The 26534-nt window shown below is 36.8% G+C and overlaps 1 protein-coding gene and 1 pseudogene across 1 annotated transcript in view; both read left to right on the forward strand.

Annotated features, from left to right (window-relative positions):
• The window catches only part of LOC107730895 (lysophosphatidylcholine acyltransferase 1-like), a 56643-nt gene extending 45232 nt beyond the window's left edge, over positions 1–11411 (forward strand). The window contains exons 4-14 of the mRNA XM_016541853.1: positions 3060–3172; positions 3697–3757; positions 3886–3944; positions 4212–4246; positions 4372–4426; positions 5486–5568; positions 7266–7391; positions 9221–9374; positions 9456–9554; positions 9630–9771; positions 10883–11411. Coding sequence (XP_016397339.1) covers positions 3060–3172; positions 3697–3757; positions 3886–3944; positions 4212–4246; positions 4372–4426; positions 5486–5568; positions 7266–7391; positions 9221–9374; positions 9456–9554; positions 9630–9771; positions 10883–11034 — 1079 coding nt within the window. The 3' untranslated portion in view covers positions 11035–11411. The remainder of the gene's footprint in view (positions 1–3059; positions 3173–3696; positions 3758–3885; positions 3945–4211; positions 4247–4371; positions 4427–5485; positions 5569–7265; positions 7392–9220; positions 9375–9455; positions 9555–9629; positions 9772–10882) is intronic.
• Positions 11412–18243: 6832 nt separating this feature from the next.
• LOC107730943 (sodium-dependent dopamine transporter-like) overlaps positions 18244–26534 on the forward strand; it is a 17229-nt pseudogene continuing 8938 nt past the window's right edge.

The raw sequence follows: 26534 nt of genomic DNA on the forward strand, positions 1-26534 counted from the left end.
GATAGGACAATATTTGGCTGAGATACAACTATTTGAAAATCTGGAATCTGAGGGTGCAAAAAAACAATCTAAATATTGAGAAAATCATCTTTAAAGTTGTTCAAATGAAGTTCTTAGCGATGCATATTACTAATCAAAACTGAAGTTTCGATATACAGTAGGAAATTTACAAAATATATTCATGGAACATGATCTTTACTTAATATCCTAATGATTTTTGGCATAAAAGAAAAATCAATAATTTTGACCCATACAATGTATTGATGGCTATTGCTACAAATATACTCCAGCGACTTAAGACTGCTTTTGTGCTGCAGGGTCACATATGTAAATGTGTTTTAAGGAAGTCTCTTCTGCTCACCAGTGCTGCATTTATTTAATCAGAAATATAGTAAAAACAGAAACATTTCAAGAAACATTTCTGATTATTATCAATGTTGAAAACAGTTGTGCTGCTCAATATTTTTGTGGACAGGGTTTCTGCAGGTCCTTAAAAGTCTTAAATTTAGTTGCATCAAATTTAAGGTCATAAAAAGTCTTAAATGGTACAAGAACGTCTTAATTATGATTTCAAGAGGTCTTAAATTTGGGAACAAAAAGATAAGAATTGCTATATGGCTTAATGTGAGGATTAAACTTCAAAAGGCTGTGATTTCATTAAATAAACATGAGCGCTGCACATTTCATTTTGGCATAAAAGAAAAATCAATAATTTTGACCCATACAATGTATTGATGGCTATTGCTACAAATATACTCCAGCGACTTAAGACTGCTTTTGTGCTGCAGGGTCACATATGTAAATGTGTTTTAAGGAAGTCTCTTCTGCTCACCAGTGCTGCATTTATTTAATCAGAAATATAGTAAAAACAGAAACATTTCAAGAAACATTTCTGATTAATATCAATGTTGAAAACAGTTGTGCTGCTCAATATTTTTGTGAACAGGGTTTCTGCAGGTCCTTAAAAGTCTTAAATTTAGTTGCATCAAATTTAAGGTCATAAGTCTTAAATGGTACAAGAACGTCTTAATTATGATTTCAAGAGGTTTTAAATGTTGGGAGGTAAAAGCAACAATTGCGATACAGCTTAATGTAACGATTAAACTTCAAAAGGCTGTGATTTCATTGAATAAACATGAGATCTGCACAAAGTGCTGCCGTTACCGGTGAAACACTGTATTTCTGCCGTGCTGGCAGAGAATTAATGTGCATTTTTTAATCAGCCCGTCTGCTGTTTTTGTGCAGACCAATGTGAAAACCACCCATGTTTTTATGTGTAAAAAAAGTTGTAAATGTGAACTAGTGGATTGACAAGAAGATAATGCATTATAAAAATGTAAACGGATAAGTAAAATATATTTATATGTTACTTAATTAATATAATGATTGATTATAATTGTTTAAATTAATATAATAATTTATGCGTTTGGCTAATCCTATTTTCTTAAAAATGGTTTAAAGGCTGAAATGTGAAGCTTATTATTTTATAACACTTTTTGTTTTGGTGAAAAACTGTGTCTGAACTGTAAATCATGCTTTTTACAGTCATTTTACAGTTTAATATGTTACTAGCTATAGACATTGCCCTACCCCGCTCATATGGTGTTAATTTTATTTGTGCAGGTCTTAGAAAAGGTCTTAAGTTTGAGCTTAAAAACCCTGTGTGGAAACTGATACATTTAACTTTTCAGGATTCACAGATGAATAGAAAGTTCAGAAGAACAGCATTTATTTTAAATTGACATTTTTTGTAACATTAGAAATGTCTTTGCTGTCACTTTTGAGCAATTTAATGCATACTTACTGAATAAAAGTATTGATTTCTAAATGTGTGTGTATATATATAGAGAGAGAGAGAGAGAGAGAGAGAACTGGTGCGACATTGATGGATCTCGTCAGAAATGTGCGGCTGCAGCTGCATAATGACGAACACAGGTGTCTTTCTCTCCTCTTTCAGGAAGACACTACTAGCTTATTATTAGTTTTGCTCAAGCAGCTGTGGTGCATATGGTTTTAGGGTTTATTAGTCTGACTGACAGGCAGCAGCCGCTCACATGACAGCGTTCGCATGAACTCCAGTCATTTAGATGACAAATGCTGCAGACTGCAAACTGTAGAAGGGTTAGTCACATTTAACCACGGTTTAGACGAGTTCTTCATGATGCAGCATTGAGACGATTAGGGTTGGGTACCGAAACCCGGTATGTACTAGAACCGAATCAGAATGCAGATTTCGGTGCCTCATTTCGGTGCCACTTAAATACTTGAGCGATCGATTGAAATATTTGTTCTCCGAAACGGACGTAAGGATCACCGGCACCGCACGTGAAAAATAATTTCGCAAAGCCTTTGTCCATATTAGCAAAGAGTATAGGGATTTCCTGAGTTCTATTACTTCTGTGATGCACGTGGAGTTTCTGCCAGGCGCCCTCTGGTGTCCAGTATGAATGAAACAGACATTAAATGTGTTTATAGCGCTCAATAATAGCCAATGCATCCTTGATCAATAAAAGTATTAATTTCTTTCAAACGTACTGACCACAAAATGGTAGTGTAATTATAAGTTAAGATATAGTTATAATGCAATACATTTACAGTGTTTGGAAACGATTCTTTTTCCATTCTAATGTATTAAGACAGTTAATCATTTGTAATTCCACACTGCTCTGCAGATTATTAGAAGCTTATATGAAAATGTTCATTTCTTTTTTGAATGTAGTACATTAATTAAAGAATCATCCAAAAACAAAATGTTTTACACATGAACAATCTTAATGCACCTAAAACATCTTAATTTTCTTTATGCAATATATAACTGATTTTAGTGTATAATATGACCCAGAGTAGATTGACCCTATATCAGGAAACCCTGATCTGCGCCTCACAGATAATTCCTGATAATTCCTCATTCGTGTCGCTTGAATAGTGTCATTGAATCCTGCAGTCAAGCGGCTCGTTATGTTCTGGAGAGTAAAAGAAGCTCCTGACCTTTAGAAGAGCTTCGTCCGCCTGCGTTCCTGCATCAGTGTGTGAGCCTCTGAAACTGTGTCTCTCCTCAGCTCTCATCAAATACATCCGGCCCGTGTTCGTGTCGCGCTCGGATCAGGACTCCAGACGCCAGACGGTGGAGGAGATCAAGAGAAGAGCTCATTCAGGAGGAGAGTGGCCGCAGGTACCGTCACAGCGCACAGAGACATGAATGTGATTGTCATTTAAGGAAGTCTTTCTGTAACGGTATATATCAGCCTTGCACAGATCCACTCGGGTGAAACTTTTGAGTCTTCACAATCTGGTTTGTGTCGTTTGAACAAACGGTGAGTTTTTAGAGAGACAAAAACTAACAGCACAAAACATCCCAGAATGAATCAGATTCAGTAATAAGACTGATGCTCAAGCTGTTGATTTCCCTCTAAAATGATGTCACTTCCTGCAGAATAATGGAGCGTTAAGGAAATGACTTTTTTTTAATACAAATAGGATGGAAAGTGATATTGAAGACACAGGGAAATAAATAATAAATGGCCATTTGACTGGGACTTTGTGAGTTTGTAGTTCTCTTTAGATCAGTTCCTCAAGTGCGAGGCGTACAGTGAGTCGTGTGTCGTCATGTCACTGTGGTTTATTTCAGGTGTGACTCTGTTGGTTTGGTGAAATGATGCATGATTGTCAACTGATCAGAAACTCTCTGTTTTCCAGATAATGATCTTTCCAGAAGGGACGTGCACCAATAGATCCTGCCTGATCACATTCAAACCAGGTGTGTGTGTGTGTGTGTGTGTGTGTGTGTTTGTGTGTGAGTGTGCTGCCTAATGGGTAAAACTACATTTCTGAAGCAGCTAACAAGCAGTTCGTCATGATCTTTGTTTGTTTGTGTGTGTGATTCAGGAGCGTTCATTCCTGCGGTTCCTGTACAGCCGGTTGTGATCCGCTACCCAAACAAACTGGTGAGACGTCTGACTTCATACACATGTACACACAAACCTGAAAGATTGTTCTTGATCTCATAAGATCGGATTTGATTGACTGGCTTCATGAAACTTCCAGGATGAAGTAAGATGTGTTTCTTTAAAAGGTGGTGTTATGTAATAATTCATCCAGTAATGAATACCGTGTGCTGTAGTTTCATTTCTCTGATGTTATTCTGTTTGGCCGTGTGGAGCGTCCTGTAAGCAGGTGTTTTGCTGAAGCTGTGTTTGTGTGTCCCGTGGCAGGACACCATCACGTGGACGTGGCAGGGGCCCGGAGCGTAAGTGCCACAGCTTTTCATTCAGATGTAGTCCTAGATGAACATGAGCAGTCCTGCTAAACTCATTAAAGGAAGGAACCCTCATTTGGAAAGGTCACACATCGGTGTCGCTCTGCTCTTTGCAGGTTTAAGATCCTGTGGTTGACTCTCTGTCAGCTTCACAATGAGTTTGAGATCGAGGTGAGTGTGTCTTCTCTGACGTCTTTTGTGCTGTCGTCTGGAGATATAACTGTAGAAGACTTTGAGATCTTCTGAAGAGCACATGAGAGATGAGAGAGCTCGTGTGTATGTCTGCGTGTTGTGAGGGTCCGTGAGCTGTTTGCAGGGGTTTATGGATAGAGAATAAATCAGAAGGTCTGTACAGTGAATCAAACGAGTGTGTGTGAATATTAAAGCACGGCTCTACACACACTGAAACACACGCGACGCTCGCATATGAGCACATGATCTTCATCTGAGCATTTACTGTGAGAAAACTAGCAGCAGTCACAGAAACTCAAAGATCTTCACTACAACCCGCCAACATAAGAAATATACTGCTATTTCACATTAGAATGTGCATCTCAATGTATTAATAATAATAATGCAATGTTATATTTTAAGGAATATCACACAATTTTCTTGCATGTTTCAAATTGATCAGTAAAAAAGTAACAGTGCAGAACTTTGTTTGACAAAAAATAAAATGTGTTCAATTTTCATTTGATTACATTTTAAGAAATTCATTAAACTGTTAATGCCTTGATTTGTTTGATGCTGTTTTTTTTTTTACTAATGTATTTGTATTATGTCATAAATCAACTGAATTTCAGAGAAAAAAAAAAAAACATAAAACATTTAATAGGGCCCTATTATTTAAAATATAGAACGTTTTATAAATTCTATTGATCAGGCTTGCTTTTTGATGATTACAATTTAATTAAAACAATTCAAAACTTTTTAAACATTTTTGTTTTCATGTTTTCAACTGATCAGACATGCTTTTTGATTGCTAAAAATTTAATTTAACCATTAACCATACAGAGTCCAGAAAAATTAAGATGGGAAAAAATCGGTAAAATGTGGTCGGACTCTACATATGAGCTGAATATCAGTGATGTTTTGAGCAGGCGCTCGTATCCGTGCATCTGCGTCTGTACTGTGGAGTGCAGATCCTCCAGACTCTTGTCATTAGAAGTCATTAAGCGATGCGCTGATGCACACAGACGAGGCTTCAGTGTGCTTTTCTCTTTCTCTCAGTATCTGCCCATTTACTCGCCCTCAGAGGAGGAGAAGAAGAACCCAGCGCTCTACGCTCACAACGTGCGCCGCTTGATGGCAAAGTAAGATCTCAGCGCCCCTCACGGCCTCAGTCTCTGTCTGTGTTACAGAAAATATGTACAGAAAGATGTTTAAATATTAGTTTGATTACCTGCTGTTGTGTGTTTAGTTACTGTCCATATATGTGACCCTGGAGCACAAAACCAGTCATAAGGGTCAATTTTTTTGAAATTGAGATTGATACATCATCTGAAAGCTGAATAAATGAGCTTTACATTGATGTATGGTTTGTTAGGATAGGACAATATTTGGCTGAGATACAACTATTTGAAAATCTGGAATCTGAGGGAGCAAAAAAATCTAAATATTGAGAAAATCATCTTTAAAGTTGTCCAAATGAAGTTCTTAGCAATGCATATTACTAATCAAAAATTAAGTTTTGATATATTTACGGTAGGAAATGTACAAAATATCTTCATGGAACATGATCTTTACTTAATATCCTAATGATTTTTGGCATAAAAGAAAAATCTATAATTTTGACCCATACAATGTATTGTTGGCTATTGCTACAAATATACCCCAGCGACTTAACACTGCTTTTGTGCTGCAGGGTCACATAAGAAAGAAAAAGTCCAAATTACTGTATAGTGTATAATGTACAGCGTTGTTGTTTTTGTTTGTTTATCTTTAGTATTTAAGGTTTTTTAGAACTTATTTTAAATGACAAATTCACCATAAGCAGAAAACCTGTTTGCAGAGAGTTTTATGTTTTATTTAGCTGGTAACAGGCCTTTATGGATGAATCTCACAAAACCTGTGAAGAACATATACTAAAAACTAAATATGAATCAATGAAAATAAGTTATGTTTTGCATGCAGAACATTAGAACCTATTGTTAGGACGGTCTCTGTAAATCAGTTACTTGATTTAATCATCATTAATCTCATAGTGTATTTGTAGTTCACTCATTACTGCATTCAATTTCTTTTTGAGTAAAGAAAACTATACAACAGGCCCAAATTAAATAAATGCATACATTGTATAAAAAAAATCATATTTCAATAATCATGTACAGTTTTATTTTATGTAAATAATTTAAATATATATATTTTTTAAATAAATAAGCACCCTAATTCTCATGACTGTAATGCAGGAAAAACAAAGATTTTATTATTATTATTGAAAGTTTTTTTGCATGATGGTATTTATTAAAGCAGTAAGCCGCAAGAAGCCGTGGTTTACAGTGAATTTATAACAGCTAAGGGGCGTTGTTATGCACAAATAAAGTGTAATGATATTAATAAAAACAGTATTCTTCCACCAAACAATGTAGTGTATAAAAAAAAATCCTATTTCAATAATCATGTACAGTTTTATTTTATGTAAATGATTTAAATATATATATTTTTTAAATAAATAAGCACCCTAATTCTCATGACTGTAATGCAGGAAAAAACAAAGATTTTATTATTATTATTGAAAGTTTTTTTGCATGATGGTATTTATTAAAGCAGTAAGCCGCAAGAAGCCGTGGTTTACAGTGAATTTATAACAGCTGTTATAAATTTTATAATCCTTAATTTATACTATTTAAATAAATATCTGTGTTCTGCAGCTACAGTAATGATTCGATATTGTGAATAATGGCGATTCCAGAAGACTCGAGTACAGATAATTAACTGGACGAGATGTGAGCGTGCGTGTTCTTGCAGGCTTTGTGAGATGAGTGTTGACTGGCATGTGTTGTGTCTGAAGGGCCCTGCAGGTCCCCGTCACAGACTACTCGTTCGAGGACTGTCAGCTGGCCACGGCGCAGGCTCAGATCCGACTGCCCGTCGACACGGCTCTGCTGGAGTTCGCTAAGCTGCTGCGCGCTCTGGGGTGAGTCTGGTTATCGTTACAGACGCTGATGAGCAGAGTCAGCCTGCAGAGGAGCACTCACTCCAGCGGCACTGCACTGCATTTAGGGCCCTATGCATCTTCTTTATGTTTCCCCAGATTCTTTAGTTTTAGGTTTTAATTTTTGCATTGGAAATTACCGTATTGGCCCGAATATAAGACGACCCCCCTTTTTCCAGATGTACCTTTTGGAAAAAGGCTTTTTAAAAACCAAATCTTGTTTTTTCTCAGTAAAACACATTTTGTTTTCAATTATTTTCATATTGCATATTTTTCCTATTTTATTTTTTTGTTTTGAAAGTATGTTAAAAACTGGTAAAATGTACCAACAATCACATTTAAAAAATATTCACTTTTTGATATACCATTAAAAAAAACAAAACAGGTAGCCCATCTGAATTAGGACATTTAGGCTATCCATCTAATAGTAGCCTACCAAAATCTTATTAACAGTAGAAGTTAAATCTTACTGTAGTCTTCAAATCTGGGTACTGTCTTACGTTTTAAAATCACAAAGGGAGTTTGGTCCCATCAGGCTAACGTGACAGTCACGACTCATGCAGCTGTAAGCTTTTCTGCTTCTTTTGTTTTTACTCGCGATCTTTACAACACGCATTACATTACGTATTTCATGGCACACTCGTTTTATGCGTATTTGGCGCCACCTAGTGTTGTGGGTGTATTATTGACATGTCAAAGTCTAGACCCTGAATATAAGACGACCGCGTTTCTTCAGATGTATTTCCAAGAAAAAAACATCGTCTTGTATTCGGGTCAATACGGTAGTTTTTAATTTAATCGATTTTTCCATTGGATTACTTTTAATAGTTAAATTTTAATAATCAAAAAACATGACTAATTAGTTGAAATAATGAAACGTGTACAATCTAACATCAGTTATTAAAAGTATAGCAAAAATGACTTTTTTAGGGCCCTAGGAAATCAGTTTTATTTTTCCTTCCATTTTTATGTTATTTTATTATTATTATTATTATTATTATGTTTTTTTAATTATTATTTATTTTTCCAGTGGGAAAAAAAAAGTTTCCATTTCCTTTGGATTCCATTGTTTTCTGTTTCAATAGTTAAATTAAATTATAGTAATTAAAAAGCATGCCTAATTAATTAAAATAATAATAAAACTTGTGCAATTTAACAATTTATTAAAAGCTTAGCTCCACGTGATCTGATTTATGCATTTATTTGATTATTTTTCCCCCTAAATTTGTTTATTTATAACATTCTGTTTTTGTTTTTTTCTGTTTTAATTTTTCTTGATTTAGTTTTAATGGTTTAATTAAATTTTAGTAATTAGAAAGAATGTCTAGTCCCTTGAATTAATACAACTTACAGTAATACAGTGAAATGGAATGATTTCTTTTGTGAATTCTGTGTTGTCTGTTTTAATTTTTCTCAATTTATGATGTAACACAAATTTATTATCAACAACGGAGAGAGTTAAATGAAGGCATTAACACTTTAATATTTTTCAAATGTAATAAAATATATTTTTTTAATCAAACGAAGTGCTGTACATCGCAGGTTTACGGTTAAAATCGAAACATGAAAAGAAAAATCGCATTGTAAAAGTTTTACTTAGTTAATTTTGATTACTGATAAGTACATTGTACTGCTTCATACTGACAGTCACTAGAGCATGTGATGATCTGATTGAGTGCACAGGCCTGCTCTTCAGCATCTGCATGACATTCTGGCTCATGCAGCTGATTGCGTTCTGACTGAACTCTGTGATTGTGTGATTTCTGCGTCGCTGTGCTGATGCTGGATGCATTGCTCGTGTTGAATGTCAGGCTGAAGCGTGTGAACTCGGAGAAGCTCCTGCAGGATTACGGGAAGCGCGCTCGTGAACTGCAGGATCAGAGACTGAGTCTGGAGGACTTCGCCCGGTTCCTCGAGCTGCCTGCATCAGACGAGCTCAGAGACACGTTCGCGCTCTTTGACGAGGTAAATCAGGCCTTTCTTACTAATTCATATCCCATCCACACAGATGCATGCGATATTTCGGTCTCGTCTCTTTCTGAGCAGAACGAAGACCACTCGATGGACGTCCGGGAGTTTGTGATCGCCTTCTCTGTGGTGTGTCGGCCTGCAAAAACACTGGACACCATCAGGCTGGCCTTCCAGGTGATTATCACCGGCTTATGCAATGATTGAATGAGTGATGCTGGGCTCTGAGGCTGGTTTGTGTGATGTCTTCAGATGTTTGAGGCGGAGGAGGACGGTGCGATCACAGAGAACGAGCTGTTGTGCATCTTGAGGACGGCGCTGGGCCTCGGAGAGCTCAAGGTCAGCCGTCTGTTCAGAGCCATCGATGAAGAGGACTCGGGCAAAATCACCTTCGGTAAGAGAAGCGCTCATATTCCTGCATGAGAGTCAGCATCACAACTGCCCGGCGTTCTCCGTTCTTCTTCCCGGAGCGCTGCAGTTTGACGTCACCTAGGTTTGCGTGGATGACAAAAATAATGTTAATGCTTCTATTTAACACACAATTAATTGAAACAAAACTGAAGTCACCGTTTGACTTGGTACGATTATTAAATCGCTGTGATTGAATTAAATGTAAATGCACTGCATGTTTCAGAGTGAAGCGCGGCACTGTGTTCGTTTACACACGAGCCGCGCAGGATTCAGTCATTAACATGCATTTCAGGAACTTAAAGTGCCAACAAACTTGTAATGAGAAGCTTTAGGAGCTCCCTGCAGCTTGTTTGAAAATTAAGAAAGTAAGATTAATATTAGATAATCATTAGCCATAAATATTAGTATTGCAATTTTACAGTTATAATGTAAGATGATTATTATTTTTCCTCAATATTTTTTACAGTGGAATTTTGCAGTAGTAGTACTTATTACTTCGTTTTTATTTAGTAATTGTTATCATTTTAGTATTAATAACAATAACTGCATTGTGATTAAATAATATAAAATATAAAATGTTATTGTTATATTTTTCTTAAGAACCTGATTTGTTTACGGTGAAAATATTACGACAGTAATATTTATGTTGGTTTTTATTTTGCAGCCTTACAAACAAGCACAGCAAAGCTAGATTTTTACATTTGTAACTTTTTTTTAAATCGCATTTTAAATTGCAATCGCAAAATGTATCAGAAAAAAAAATGCATTTAGATGCAATTTTTTTTTCAGCACTTAATGCCATTTAACAATGATGTGTTTGAGGTTACTGTCGTACCCGAGTTGTGCAGTGTGTCACGACGGTCATTTAGATATTGAAAACATGAGCGTATTTAAACGTGCGGCCTGGTCTGTTTTTGTCTTATAGTCTCCGTAGGTTGCTCTTGACAAAAGCATATGTTCAGTGGAGATATGCAGCTGTGATGTGAATCAGCATGTAGATCTGTCAGATGTGATGCTGAACTGAAGATGTGTTCATGTTGTGAGTGTGTTGCTCTCCTGCTGACTCTTGTTCCTCTGGCGCCTCCTGTTGGCAGAGAGCTTCAGGGAGTTTGTGGATCAGCATCCAGACTTCGCCGAGCAGTATCTCTACTCAGACAACGCAGGGTTCGGCAGCAGCTCCCCGTCCCACGCCGCCAACGGCTTCTGCGCCGGCTTCAGCCCGAGAGAGCAGAAGAAACTCGACTGAGCCTCGCTGCAATCAACGTTTACTTCCTGCTGTCCGTGACATCTGATTGGTTCCTTTACGCTTGCTGGTTTTCTCTTCCCCTCAGCATCATTATTTTAAGGGAATTTGTTTCGGGGGTTTTTTTGTAAAACAAATACTTGAAAGCCAAGCACTTATTTTGTTTCTCGTGGGGTGATTTATTTGTGTGACTGACCAACTGTGCATGTTTTTGAAATACGGGATGAAAATGATGCAAGTGAGCTAAAAATCCAAGCTGTTTCTCGCACTCTCATGCAGTCCCTCGCCGTCCACGTCTTTTGTTTTCCGTCTTTCACGACTGTAGATGCCTTTATGAATTCATAAGTGAGTATTTGCATGGGCTCGATGCTTGATAACAGTATTACTCAGTATTTGATCTGATCGTTGAGCGCCAGTGACAGATATCTGAACTCTGTCTCCTCCTGCTGGACGGACGAGAGCATCAGATTCGAGGTGCAAAATACGACTGGATTAAGTGCTGGTCTGAATCAGAATGAGCCAGTTTTATTATATTATTATATCTCCTGATTCCTTAATATTTCGTCCCTTCGCTCAGGGGAAAGCGGCTATCAGCTTTTGTTTTGGGTGTGTGTGCGCGCGCGCGTTTCATTTATTTTCTCATCCTTTTGTACAGTCAGTTGCACATTTATGAATTCTCGACGTCCAGTAATCAATTCATGGGGGGGGGGTCATTTAATTATTTTTTACATTTTTATTTTGATTTACTTCAGGTACTGAAATAAACTGCTAAAATGTTGCATTAATATGGACCAAATACAGAATAATGACTGTGGTGTAGTTAGAGAATCAGGAATCTGAACAATGTTATTCATTAGATATAGTCGATAATAGAGCGTTTACCTTTTTGATAAACATATTGCTGTATTTTTCTATTTTTCACTCACAGAGGAAAGTGAAAAATTGACTTTAAGTCCAATAATGTGGCCGATAAAAGTGGCTCGTTCTAAAATGATAGTAAATTTTTATCTGCGTTTTACATCAAGTAAAGTCTTCCTTCCTTCATTTGAGCTTCGGTTTCTTCACACGAACTGATGTCACACTGAATCCCTCATGAATGATGTTTTGTGGTAAATGGACGATTTGTTTTCATACATTCTGCTTTCACAAAAGCTGAGTGAATAAATCTACTGCCTGATGTGAGTGAAAAAAACTATTGAATTGTTTTTTTTGTTTTTTTTTCGGTTGAACCACATGAGGCTGAAGTCGAGCGATATGCAGTTATTTTCTTAAAGTTTGGTCTTAAATTTGATTTACCACAAAGATTTCAAAAGTTGTCGGTTTATTTTGCTAAAAGATACTGTTATTATTCATAACTTTTTGTAAGATTTTTTTTTATGGTTGATGAGCTAATGTGAAGATGCAGGTTTGATCTCCTGAGGTTCGATCAGTTTAGTCTCCACAGCGTTTCACCGACACCTCAGACGGCTGCGCAATCCGTCAGACCATTGAAAGGACTTCACTGTCAGTTCTCAACTCACATTTTTGGCAAAGCAATATTTTATTGATGTCACCACCTTTTTAAAAACGATTTCTGATATGTATTTTGAATATTCCGAGTGCTGGGCATTTTGTGAATTTTGATATACATAAAAGAATTTCCTCTCACTGCCATTGCAGATCTGTGATCTAAAGTGTTATTTCCAGATTGACCTGGTTAACTAGTATGATTAGCTTCTGTCTTTCTACACTTTCTGTGATGTTTTCCTCGCTGATGGTGTTATGTATGTAATTATTACGGTTGCAGTTTTTTTTTTTTTTTTTTTCAAAACGATACAGAGTTCATAAAGATTATTGTTGGCCTTGAATTTCAGTGTAATTTTAATGAGGAAAGGAGAATGTATTGACAATCCACACAATCAGAAGTCAAAAGCGCATCATATTTCAGTGACGATAGTCTCAAGCAGGAAGTGGTGAGTAGCAGATCTGGAGCCTGACTTACAGAGTCTCTGTTCTCATGACGGCTCCGGTCTCCAGCTCATCTCAGTCCAGTTCTCTTGGTCTTTCTCTCCTGTTTTCTAAAGTTGATGAGTATTTACTTGTGCTGGCACTTTAGATTTTGAAGCTTTCTTTCCATGAATCCTCTGACAAATGTGATGGTTTGCTGGTGTTCATGTGAATGGTTACATGTTACAGTGCTCAGTTACTGTGTTACCGTGAACTGTTACTGTGGTACAATGATCGGTTACTGCGTTACATGTTTCAGTGATCGGTTTATGTGTTACAGTGATCAGTTACTGTGTTACATGTTACAGTGATAGGTTAACATGTTACAGTTAATTGTTACTGTGTTACAGTTGATTGGTTACTGTGTTACAGTAATCAGTTACCCGTGTTACAGTGAACTGTTGCTGTGTTACAATGATCGGTTACTGCGTTACAGTGAATCATTACCGTGTTACAGTGACCGGTTACTATGTTACATGTTACAATGATCAGTTACTGTGTTACAGTGAACTGTTACTGTGTTACAGTGATCGGTTACTGTGTTTCAGTGAATTATTACTGTGTTACAGTGATCAGTTACTGTGTTACATTGATCAGTTACTGTGTTACATTGATCAGTTACTGTGTTACAGTGATCAGTTACTGTGTTACAGTGATCGGTTACTATGTAACATGTTACAATGATCGGTTACTGTGTTTCAGTGAATTGTTACTGTGTTACAGTTATCGGTTACTATGTAACATGTTACAATGATCGGTTACTGTGTTACAGTGAACTGTTACTGTGTTACAGTGATCAGTTACTGTGTTACATTGATCAGTTACTGTGTTACAGTGATCAGTTACTGTGTTACAGTGATCGGTTACTATGTAACATGTTACAATGATCGGTTACTGTGTTTCAGTGAATTGTTACTGTGTTACAGTTATCGGTTACTATGTAACATGTTACAATGATCGGTTACTGTGTTACAGTGAACTGTTACTGTGTTACTGTGATCAGTTACTGTGTTACAGTGACCGGTTACTATGTAACATGTTACAATGATCGGTTACTGTGTTTCAGTGAATTGTCACTGTGTTACAGTTATCGGTTACTATGTAACATGTTACAATGATCGGTTACTGTGTTTCAGTGAATTGTCACTGTGTTACAGTGGCTTTGTTTTGACATGTACCCATACAGATGATAATAGGTTGAGCAGAAAGGGATTGTGGGTTTGCTCTGGATCTGAAGGTGTTGCAGTTCTTGGACATTAAACTAGTTAATTCGTATCTAATGGGAATCATTGTCTTTCTGTGTAAAGAAGTGAATCTCATGAAACCTGTCAAGAACATATTTGTGTTTACTCTAAAAACCTTCACCATGAAGAACTTTTTTTTTCAGACAATTAAGGATTTTTTTTATTGTTCTTTTATTTTTGAAACAATTAAACACATTTACCCCAAATTCACATTACCAAAATGAAGCAAAGTGTTATTTATGCGAAGAAAATAAAATGTAAGTTTAAATTGCTGTTTTCAATTAAACAATCATTTTATTGTTTTTTAATACATTATTTATTATACTTATGAGAATAACAAAGCAAAACAGTTAAATGTGTATTATATTGTCATGAAAATGTAATTTTTTAAAAATATCTTGGTTTCATTTGCTGAAATGGCCAGAATATTATTGAATGAAATCATATGTAACAATCTGAGCAAACCTCAGTGTCCTTTCTCACAATCAGAGAAGCAGTGATTTAAGATGGAACGGGTTATGTTTTTCATTGTTTTCATCAGTTTTGTCATGAATTGAGGACCCAGCATCTCTCTGGTGTGTAACTTGATTTTTTTCAGTCTATAGTTTATTTTAAAAACCTCACAGAAGACCTGCTCTGCTCTGTGTTCGTAAAGGTTCCTGTATTTATGTATCTGGTGTCTGTGACGCGTGTCTAACGCTGAGCTGAAGACGAAAGGCTGAACTCCTCCAGGTCATGGGTCTTTCTGATGGCTCTCCTGACACCCGTCCGGCTGAAGTAGATGTTTTAGCTCTGTTTTCTATTTTGCCCTGACTTTTATTTTGTAATGTATCAAAAGAGTCCTTTTTACAAGATACCTGGGCTTGTCTGTTTTGCCTGCTATGAAATGACTTGTCATTCTGACTCTTTAATAAAAAAGGGACACGTGAGCACATGGTCTCTGGCTCTGCTTGTTTTCTACAGTGACTCTGTGGCCCTCTAGAGGAGCGGATGGGCTTCTCTGAAACACAAGCACCGCTGCGATCACACGAGCTTGTTGTGTGATGATGGGTTCAGATCATCATCTTATAATGACAATAATGATAAAAGTTCCAGTTGAAGTTGGTATTTCTTAAGTATTAAATTGTCTTTTCAGGGTTTCTGCAGATTGTAAAAAGTCTTAATTTGCCCTTCCACAAATTAAGGTTTAAAAAGGTCTCCAATCAGAACAGAAAGCCTTAAATTCACAAATGTGTGCCATTAAATGTTGCATGCACTGTTTTTTGTCCCTCCCCTTAAATCAAGATGCATTTGCTTGAGATACAAATTGAAGGTATGAAGTCTTGTTTTCTGAGAAATTGAACAAAATTAAATCCATGCTTAAACCAAGAACAAATATATGTCAATGGGGAACGAAAACATGTTTTGTTGATTTTTCTGAGCCCACTGGATATTGTGTTCTTCTTGTAATCATAAGCTCACTTTATTTTGATCGCTTTCTCATAAAACAAGACTACTTCTCTTATGTAATTTTGCTTTCCAAGTAAATGAATCTCGATTTAAGAATCTTCAGACGTTTTCACTGAAAGACAGGATAAAAATACTGAGCAAGAATCACTTTTTTTATTTATTCATTCGTTTGTTTTGCAGTGTGATCAGAAGTAAGTTTTGACCTTTTTGACCATAGCTGGCAACAATTTTGATGGATGGATATGTTTTTAATTTTGTCATTTTATATGAAAATCAACATTTGTGTGATTTAGTCAGTCGAAGCCATTTCGAGATGAATGGATCTGGAAAAAACGGTGTTCTATGACACTATTATGTTGAATAATGAGGGATCTGCGGACACGTCAGTGTTTTTAGATTTGTGGAGTAAAAGTTATAAGTTTTTTGAAACTGGAAAGATAAAATGAGGCCCTTGGGGTAAGATGGGCCACAAGAATCAGCACAGAGGGACTTACTAGGCTAATTGAGTAAAATCATTCAATTTGTCATAGTGTTGCTATGACGTATTAAATTATGAGCGATGATGTATGTAAATATTCATATGCCTGTATATAAGTCACTATGACTATATATATATATTTGGTCATCAAATATATATAGTCAAATTAGTTCAGGTCTCTTAAACTGCTACTGCAGCTTGTCCTTTAAAATCTTAAGGGTTTGCCGTAAATCACATGACCCGCTAGAAGTGACATCATTTCCTTGGAGGGAAAGCAACTCCAAGAACAAAGCATTAGTCATAAACTTTTCTCACTTTTACTCTTTTTTCAAACATAACATATCAACCCTGTTGTATTTATTCATTTAAATTAGAATTAGATTTTCTCTATTAAAATTATTTCCTTAACCAGGTTAAAAATGAAGAATCAGTTTTTTGTGTGTGTGTGTGAGTGAGTGAGAGAGTGTGTGTGTGTGTGTGTGTGTGTGTGAGAGAGAGAGAGAGTCCAAAAACCTCTTTATTGCTTTTTAGACAAAATCACACTCAAGCCAAAGAACCAAACCACTAAATTAACTCAACATCAACCCAAAAAACAGCACATTTTCTTCAACAAAACATAGCACATTTTTAAGACACCACATATTTCTAAATTCGTCTATATTATTTGTAGACTTATAAAAGTCAAAATCAATTTTCAGTCTGGCTTTCAACAATCTGACAAAAATTGTATTTACATCACAATCTGAAGACTCTTCTATCTTATGAGAGAGAATGTGTGTGTGTGTGTGTGTGTGTGTGTGAGAGAGAGAGAGTGTGTGTGTGAAAGGGGGACCAGGTTTCATAAAACTTCCGCTTTGAACCTCGAATGGTGCTGCTTCATGTTTCTTCTGAATCATGTTGAACATACAGTATGTTGTCAGTTATTAATGTCTGGTTTACGGTCTCATGGACAGTAGAAGCTGCTGTAAGGCTCCAAATGACCTGAAACGAACAGAAGCCTGTAAACGCTGGTGAATTCTGATCTTGATGTTGAAGTGGTTTGGTTTGGCAGAGTCTGATGAAGGTTTGTGTGCTCATCATCATCATGGATCGGTGATATGTTGAAGGTACGATGATAAGCTGGGTTTGATCTGGTTGGAGCCAAACTTCTGTCTCACTTCACCAGATGCTGTCTTCAGATGATTAATGCTCAGCCTCAGGCCAAGATTAACACGCTGAATATCATCACAATCACAATCAGAGTTAACGGAGAGCAAAGCCATGGTTTCTCCTCTGTATCCTCACGTGTGTCTCATCTGGAGATCTCAGCCACGTCTCAAACTCAACTCACCTTTATTCATATGGAGCTTTATTAAATACAGATTGTTTCAAAGCAGCTTTACAGTGATAAAGAAAACAGTGTTTCAGTTCAGCTGTAAAGCAGCTCTAAAGAGACTCCAGTAAACAGACATTATTCAGCTGAAATCAGTGCATTGTTCATCAGTTCTGAGTTTAATTAATCTAAAGTATACAATCAGACGATCTCAATATGAACTCAAACATTTCTCATCAAGTTTTTCCTGCTATTTATTTCATACAGTGAGAAAACAACCAGCGTGGGATTTACTTGTAATGACTTTCCCTCAGACATTGCTATAAAGTTCACAAATAATTACAAAGAAGCAGCAAGTAAACACAGAAGCATGAAATCTGGAATTAGAAACTGAAATAGTATTACCTTGTAAAATGTACTCTAATAATCTATTATTTTTTTATTTTTTTATTTTTTGAAGCTCAAGATCCGATAACTTCATTAGGTGTCCTTAGCAAAGACCAGCCGCTGAGAAATTAAAATGAGTTATGTTTGGTGTTGTTTTAAGCACACATCTGTTTTGTGAGAGTTTATGCTTAAAAGAAGAACAATACACTGTTTTGCAAAGGGGTCAGATGATCTGTGCATGGTCTGGTGATGTTGCTGCTGCTCCTGATCTGAGGAGGTTTATTGAGGAGGAGGAGACATGAGGAGCTTCATACTCTGTCTGCTTCTACCTGCGAGACAAAGACCATCCTCGCTCCTCACTCAGCAGTAATGGCTGTGATTATCCCACACGCTGACGAGCATCAGCGACGCACGGAGAAGTAAGAGGCTGTTTGGAGAAGTGCTTTACCTCACACTGAAGGTAGGGTTTTACTCTGCTTTTACACTGTTCTGACTGCATGATCGCTGTTTGGACAGATCTCAGAAGCTCAACAGGTTTTCTGAGGGTTTGTGCTCGTGTTTGGGCTGCGGTTGAGTCTGTCATAGAAATTAGATTCAAACTATGTGATTCCTTTCTTTATTCATTTCGATATTTGCAGCTGAATCGTGGACACAGAAAAAAAATAAAAAATAAATAAATAGGGATACACCGATACCACTTTTTCCAGTACTCGCCCGATACCGATACTTTTATTTTTGGTACTTGCCGATACCGAGTACCCATACCGATATTTTTATTGCATTTGTAATTTTTTTAAATATTGGGTATAGTAACCAAAAGAGTATGTATAATGTTAGTTGGTTAACTTCATTTATCAAATAGATACAGTCAAACCAAAATTTATTCAGACACCTTCAACATTTCTCACATTATCACAGTTTATTCGCTATAAGTTTAGAATAGGTAATAAAATATGACAAGAACTCAGAGTTAAACTGCCAGAACATATTCAGCTTGATAATGTCAGATAACTTTGATAGAAAGGTATGTAATAGATTACAATCAACCAAAAAATGCATACATATACTTCGTAGTAGACATCCTTAACTCCATTCTGCTGTCTGTTGTTCTGTTGTCGGTGTTGTCCACACATGCATGTTTGGTTTTGGTATCGGGGCATTTTAACGAGTACGAGTACAGATGCTCAGTATCGGGCCCGATACCGATACCAGTATCAGTATCGTTGCATCCCTATAAATAAATGAAAAAAATTTCACCCAGAAACTGCAAGTAAATGTCACAGATAAATAGAAAGAAACGACAAGTGAAACATTGAATTAAATGTGAAATTTGGAAGTAGAAAGACTAAAGTAGTGTTTTCTATGTACTCAAATATTCAATATTCGTCTTATTTGGAAATTGAAAATAATTTTAAGAGTGTATATAGCAATTGATTTAAACACATTTCGGTGTTTATTCATCAATAAAATAATACACTGTTAAAAAAAAAAGGTAGGTAAATATCTTGTAAGCATCCAAATTTCATGTTTAGGTCATGCCTTTTGTGAAATTTACTAGCAGTTTTTTTTCTTCACATTAATTAACCATTAATTGTAACCAGTACAACTGTGCAGCTGTAAGGTGATATATATATATATATATTAAAATGACTTTCATTGATGAAAGAATTGATTTAGTGATTAAATAAAGTTTTGATTTGAGTGAAACAGTTTATTTAGACACCTGTGGCATTAGCTAGAAGGATTTTGGCTGTTGCGAGACATTTATAACATGTTTATTACAACATAATAACAGGTTTATTACGATATAATGGCTCTGCGTGTGCTGTATTTGCTGACTGTGGGATAGCTCGGTGTAGCTGAGACTCTATCAGGTCTGGATGTCTGAGCTCACACACATGTCCTCGGCCATGGCCCCCGGCCCCGCCGGCCCCAGAGAGGTGGAGCTGGTCCTGGTGAAGGAGCAGAATGGGGTGCAGCTCACCTCCTCGGCTCTGGTCAGTGCCAGCGGTCAGACGCACCGCTCCGGAGAGGAGCGCGAGACCTGGGGCAAGAAGATCGACTTCCTCCTGTCCGTCATCGGCTTCGCTGTGGACCTCGCCAACGTCTGGAGGTTCCCTTACCTGTGCTACAAAAATGGTGGAGGTGAGAGACGGACGTCTGTGCTTCAACTTGAGCAGGAATATCGGTTTCTGTGGAAATCTGCCATTTAGAGCTGAACTAGACGGCCTGAGAAATCAAGAGAGATGTGGAAGTAAAATGTTAAAGTTTAATGATGTAGAGCTTGTGAAACCTTGAAAAAACAATCATGTGAATCCAATGTACATCACTAGTTTAGACCAGGGTTACAGTTAACTAAAACTAAATTAGAAAAAAAAAAAACTGATTTGGAAATACAATCTTAAACTTATTTTATTCCTGCTGGTCGTCAAAGCGACATCTCTCATTTTCATTTAGTTTGATTTGACATACTAAAATAACTAAAGCTAATATAAAAATGTAGACATATTTAAATAAATAAATGGAAATTTAAAAATGAACTTTAAGATGAAAACAAACTAAAAAAGTAATTGAAAATATAAATAAAAACTATAATAGTATCTTAATGGTACTAAAATACTGTTTTGGGACTATTTAGACACACATTTAATCTTGATTACCTTTTTGATCTAAAAAGATTTCACTTTTGCTTAAATGCTTGAAATTAGTTTTGTACGCATCTTTCTTTACAAAACTAACATTTTAGTTATTATTATTATTATTATTTAATTTATTTACAAAACTAACATTTTAGTTATTATTATTATTATTATTATTATTTAAATTATTTACAAAACTAACATTTTAGTTATTATTATTATTATTAGTGTTATTATTATTTAATTTATGTACAAAACTAAAAAAAAATATTATTATTATTATTATTATTTAATTTATGTACAAAACTAACATTTTTTGTTATTATTATTATTATTTAATTCATTATTTTGTTATAATAGTTAGTGAAGAAGGCATAATGAATGCTCCTCCTTCACGTGTTGCACCTCATGAAGCTGGTTGATGAATGTTTGAGTGAGTCTAGACAAAGAAGAAGCTCCAATATAAGCGGGTTGTTATTTCAGAGTTCTCATCGCTGCTCTCTGACTCTAGCACGTATGTCTCATGTTTGTCAGGTGCGTTCCTGGTGCCGTACCTCTTCTTCATGGTGATCGCTGGGATGCCGCTCTTCTATATGGAGCTAGCTCTAGGTCAGTACAACCGTGAAGGAGCAGCAGGAGTCTGGAAGATCTGCCCCATCTTCAAAGGTACGTGACCTTCACAAAGTTTCCTTTAGTGTGTGATTTAACACAGCGGGTCTTAAAGTGACAGCGCTGTTTCGGTCGTATGTGCACTGGCTCTTGAGGCAGAAGGTGTTTGTGTTCCCGAAACAAACTCATCACGGCAAACAGCAGACAGGTGCTGTTTATCTCCAGCTCAAATCATCTGCAGTCACATGGAAGACAGAAAAATGGGCTTTTAGTATGACATTTGCAACAAAGTTACTGAAGCTTTTGACTAAAACAGAAACTATAAAAACAAACTCAAAATATTAATTAAACCTATTCTAGTATCTGAGTGATAGTAAAATAAAACTGGTTTGGACATATTTAGAAACACATTTAATCTTGATCAACTTTTTGATCAAAAAGGCTTTCGCTTAAAATGCTTGAAATGAGTTTTGCACACAACTTATTTACAAAACTAGCATTTTAGTAGTTATTTTTCTTATTTGTTAATGTGGTATAGCAGATTAAATATAAACAATAAAAACCGCTTTTGTGATGTGATATGAGAAGTGCTTTAAAGAAACCGATGTGCTGATCTGAAGAAGCTGTAATGTCAGAGTTTAGGGACTTTACTTTATTATTCTCCATATAATCATATAGTCTGTAGTTTTTGAGCTATCTGCTGGTTTAGTGGAATTTTAAGTTGGAAGATCGTATAAAGGATCAGTTCATCAGCTTGAGTTCTCTTCAGCTGATAGTGTGTGTGTAAAGCTTGCTTGTGAACACTCTTCAGGGCTGATAAAGCATCATCTGTTTCCTAAAGACGGCTGTCAAGCGTCTCGCGGAGAGACAGACATCTTAATCACAAGCTCCGGTCGAGGAGAGATTACTGTAATTAACTCTGATCAACATGTTTGCTTCCTCGGGATGGATGGCCTGTGCGGGCCGGGAATCACACATGTGTGACGGGAGAATCCTGCTGTTGCTTTCACACAAAGAGCTCGTACGTGACCTTCACAAAGTTTCCTTTACTGTGTGATTTAACACAGCGGGTCTTAAAGTGACAGCGCTGTTTCGATCGGATGTGCACTGGCTCTCGAGGCAGAAGGTGTTTGTGTTCCCGAAACAAACTCATCACGGCAAACAGCAGACAGGTGCTGTTTATCTCCAGCTCAAATCATCTGCAGTCACATGGAAGACAGAAAAATGGGCTTTTAGTATGACATTTGCAACAAAGTTACTGAAGCTTTGACTAAAACAGAAACTATAAAAACAAACTCAAAATATTAATTAAACCTATTCTAGTATCTGAGTGATAGTAAAATAAAACTGGTTTGGACATATTTAGAAACACATTTAATCTTGATCAACTTTTTGATCAAAAAGGCTTTCGCTTAAAATGCTTGAAATGAGTTTTGCACACAACTTATTTACAAAACTAGCATTTTAGTAGTTATTTTTCTTATTTGTTAATGTGGTATAGCAGATTAAATATAAACAATAAAAACCGCTTTTGTGATGTGATATGAGAAGTGCTTTAAAGAAACCGATGTGCTGATCTGAAGAAGCTGTAATGTCAGAGTTTAGGGACTTTACTTTATTATTCTCCATATAATCATATAGTCTGTAGTTTTTGAGCTATCTGCTGGTTTAGTGGAATTTTAAGTTGGAAGATCGTATAAAGGATCAGTTCATCAGCTTGAGTTCTCTTCAGCTGATAGTGTGTGTGTAAAGCTTGCTTGTGAACACTCTTCAGGGCTGATAAAGCATCATCTGTTTCCTAAAGACGGCTGTCAAGCGTCTCGCGGAGAGACAGACATCTTAATCACAAGCTCCGGTCGAGGAGAGATTACTGTAATTAACTCTGATCAACATGTTTGCTTCCTCGGGATGGATGGCCTGTGCGGGCCGGGAATCACACATGTGTGACGGGAGAATCCTGCTGTTGCTTTCACACAAAGAGCTCTGTTAGAAGAGCCTCGGGGGTTCGTCAAACTAGCTCTGAAAACTCAGACTAGCTCTCGCTGTGGGTCACTGATTGGGACTCTGTTGTGTGACAGCAACTGCTTCGGGAGTCAACACTGCACTTTTGGCATTTTCCACAAACAGTGTAGCAAAAAGTCACTTAATATAAGGAGAAAATGCTGATCATCCGTGTCAGTAGGTCAGAATTAATATTCTATGAGCTCATTTATTTTCTTCTTTAAGTGACCCTGGAGCACAAAATCAGTCATAAGGGTCAATTTTTCGAAATTGAGATTGATGCATCATCTGAAAGCTGAATAAATAATCTTTCCATTGATGTATGGTTTGTTAGGATAGGACAATATTTGGCTGAGATACAACTATTTGAAAATCTGGAATCTGAGGGAGCAAAAAAATCTAAATATTGAGAAAATCATCTTTAAAGTTGTTCAAATGAAGTTCTTAGCAATGCATATTACTAATCAAAAATTAAGTTTTGATATATTTACGGTAAAAAATTTACAAAATATATTCATGGAACATGATCTTTACTTAATATCCTAATGATTTTTGGCATAAAAGAAAAATGTATAATTTTGACCCATACAATGTATTGTTGGCTATTGCTACAAATATACCCCAGCGACTTAACACTGCTTTTGTGCTGCAGGGTCACATTTTTTTAATTATCATAAAAAATTTAAAAAAAAAAAAATGTAGCCTAAAGGAAGCTGTTCTTCTGCAGACAGTAGCGAACTTGGGACTAAACATTGGTATTATTTACAGTATATCATCATGTATTTATCATTATAGTTTATTGATTATTACTAAAGTTTGTTGTTTAATGTTTAATATTTAATAATTAATATTTGGTGATATAAATTAAGCTGTTGGTGAATGCAATCAACGGGACATTTTTTGTAAAAATTACTGTCAAAAGTCAAAACGATGTCACTTCCTTGTTTGTTTGTTTGTTTGTTTGTTTGTTTGCAGTGGGGTAAAATCATGTTCTAACAGGGTTCTACACAATATAATGTTACGTTTTTGCTTAGTAAAAGTTAGTAAAAAATTATATTATGCTAAATTAAAGAAAAATGAATTATTAATGATATTAAGATTCATTTGTGTCATTTTGAATGTAGTCTACAATAAAATATAACACATAAATAAATGAATCAATAAACAAAGATTATTGAAGTACAGAGAAAACACTATTTCAGTTTTTCTACTTCAAAAATTCACATTTCTATGTAGTTCTCGCCATTTATTTGTAATTATTTGTGAAATTTAAGTAAATCCTATTAATTTAATTAATGCCAATCTAATTTAAGTGAATCCAACTCCATTTTTTCAGCACCGTTTATGGATTCCCTCATCTGAATTTTATGTTATAAATGTAAATACGTCTGATCTTAGAGCAGGTTAGAGCTGGTTTAGCTGGTGGTCTATCATAGACTGAATGAGCAGCTGATGGTGTTTCTGCTGGTTTTGCTCAGGCGTGGGCTTCACGGTGATCCTGATCTCGCTGTACGTGGGCTTCTACTATAACGTGATCATCGCCTGGGCTCTCTTCTACCTGTTCTCCTGCTTCTCCGGGGAGCTGCCCTGGATCCACTGCAACAACACCTGGAACAGTCCCAACTGCTCCGACCTCAACTCCACGCTGCTCAACGACACGTACAAGACCACGCCGGCGCTCGAGTACTTCGAGTACGTACACATGACCTTCACAGACACAGAGAAAGCAGCCCAGACCCGTGAGTGTAGCGTGTGATCACGTGTTGGTGTTGATCTGCAGGCGAGGCGTGCTTCATCTCCACGAGAGCTCCGGCATCGATGACCTGGGTCTGCCGTGCTGGCAGCTCACCTGCTGCCTGGCCGTGGTCATCGTGGTGCTCTACTTCAGTCTGTGGAAGGGAGTCAAGACCTCAGGGAAGGTTCGAGATCTTACACGAGCCCACTGATCCGGCCTCAGGTGGTTTGCTGGTCTGCTGGTCTTTCCAAACTGGTGGTGTAAGTGCACAAAGCCCAGAAACAAATGAAACACACCAGACTGGCCAGACTAGAGACCAGCAAACACTGTCTGACTGATTAGATGTGCTTACAAACATATCACAACACCATTCATACAGTGTGCGTTCTTCACAAATCTACTTCACAGCTGTCATGCAACTGTTCTGTTCTTGAAATTAAAGTGAATGTTTGGTTTTTTAAGTATCATATAAATGTGATGCAATCATGTTGTATGGTGACATTCATGCCGTGTGTGAGCGTGTGTGTGTGTGTGTGTGTGTGTGTGTGTGTGTGTGTGTGTGTGTGTGTGTGTGTGTGTGAGCGTGTGTGAGTGTGAGCGTGTGTGTGTGTGTGTGTGTGTGTGAGTGTGTGTGTGCAGGTGGTGTGGATCACAGCCACGATGCCCTATGTCGTCCTCATTGTCCTGCTGCTGCGCGGCGTCACACTGCCTGGAGCCATCGATGGCATTAAAGCCTACTTGAGCGTGGACTTCCTGCGCCTGTGTGTGTGAGCGTGTGTGTGTGTGTGTGTGTGGACTTCCTGCGCCTGTGTGACGCTCAGGTACACACACACACACACACACACACACACACACACGTACACACGTGAGTCTGAATCTGTGCGAATGACTGCTCAAAACTCTAATATAAATGTGGCTGGTTCTCAAAGAGTGGACGATCCCTGAGCGATAAATCCTTCTGCTGCTCTTTAATGCTATTATATTCTATGTACGTCTAGAATACAATTATGAGGACTCATTTCCTGAGTCCTCATAATTAAAATATCTTTAAAAACATACTAAACAATGTTTTTTTAAATGGTCATATGACGTTGCTAATAAGAACATTATTTTGTGTATTTGATGTAATTAAATGTGTTTATGCGGTTTAAGGTTAAAAAAACACATTATTTTCCACATACTGTACATTATTGTTTCTCCTCTATGCCCCGCCTTTCTGAAACACGTTGATTTTTACAAAGCTCATCGGTCTGAAAAGCGAGGTGTGCTGTGATTGGCCAGCTTCTTTAAAAAAGTAGAAATGTCTGTAGTTTTGTGTGAGGGTTAGGGCAAGGGGATCGAAAATACAGTTTGTTCAGTAGAAAACCATTGCGCCTATGGAATGAAAACATAAAACATGGAAACCAGTGTGTGTGTGAGTGTGTGTATTTATGAATCAGTCTCATAAGAATCGCTCATGTCCTCGTGGCACAGTGGCAGGTGAAGTTACTATCAGCCTTAAGAAAGTTTTTCCACGATCTGTGATTCTTTCCCGGAGCACCACTTGGCAAAGAGACCTCAAAGCGGCAATTTCAGAATTAGATTAGACACATGTGTGCAGCAGCAATTTGCAAAATTACCCTGTATTCACAAGTGTCTTTCATCTTTCTGCTGAAGTAGTTTC

The sequence above is a fragment of the Sinocyclocheilus rhinocerous genome, unplaced genomic scaffold, assembly GCF_001515625.1.
Source record: "Sinocyclocheilus rhinocerous isolate Xijiao unplaced genomic scaffold, SAMN03320098_v1.1 scaffold2298, whole genome shotgun sequence".
NCBI lineage: Eukaryota > Metazoa > Chordata > Actinopteri > Cypriniformes > Cyprinidae > Sinocyclocheilus > Sinocyclocheilus rhinocerous.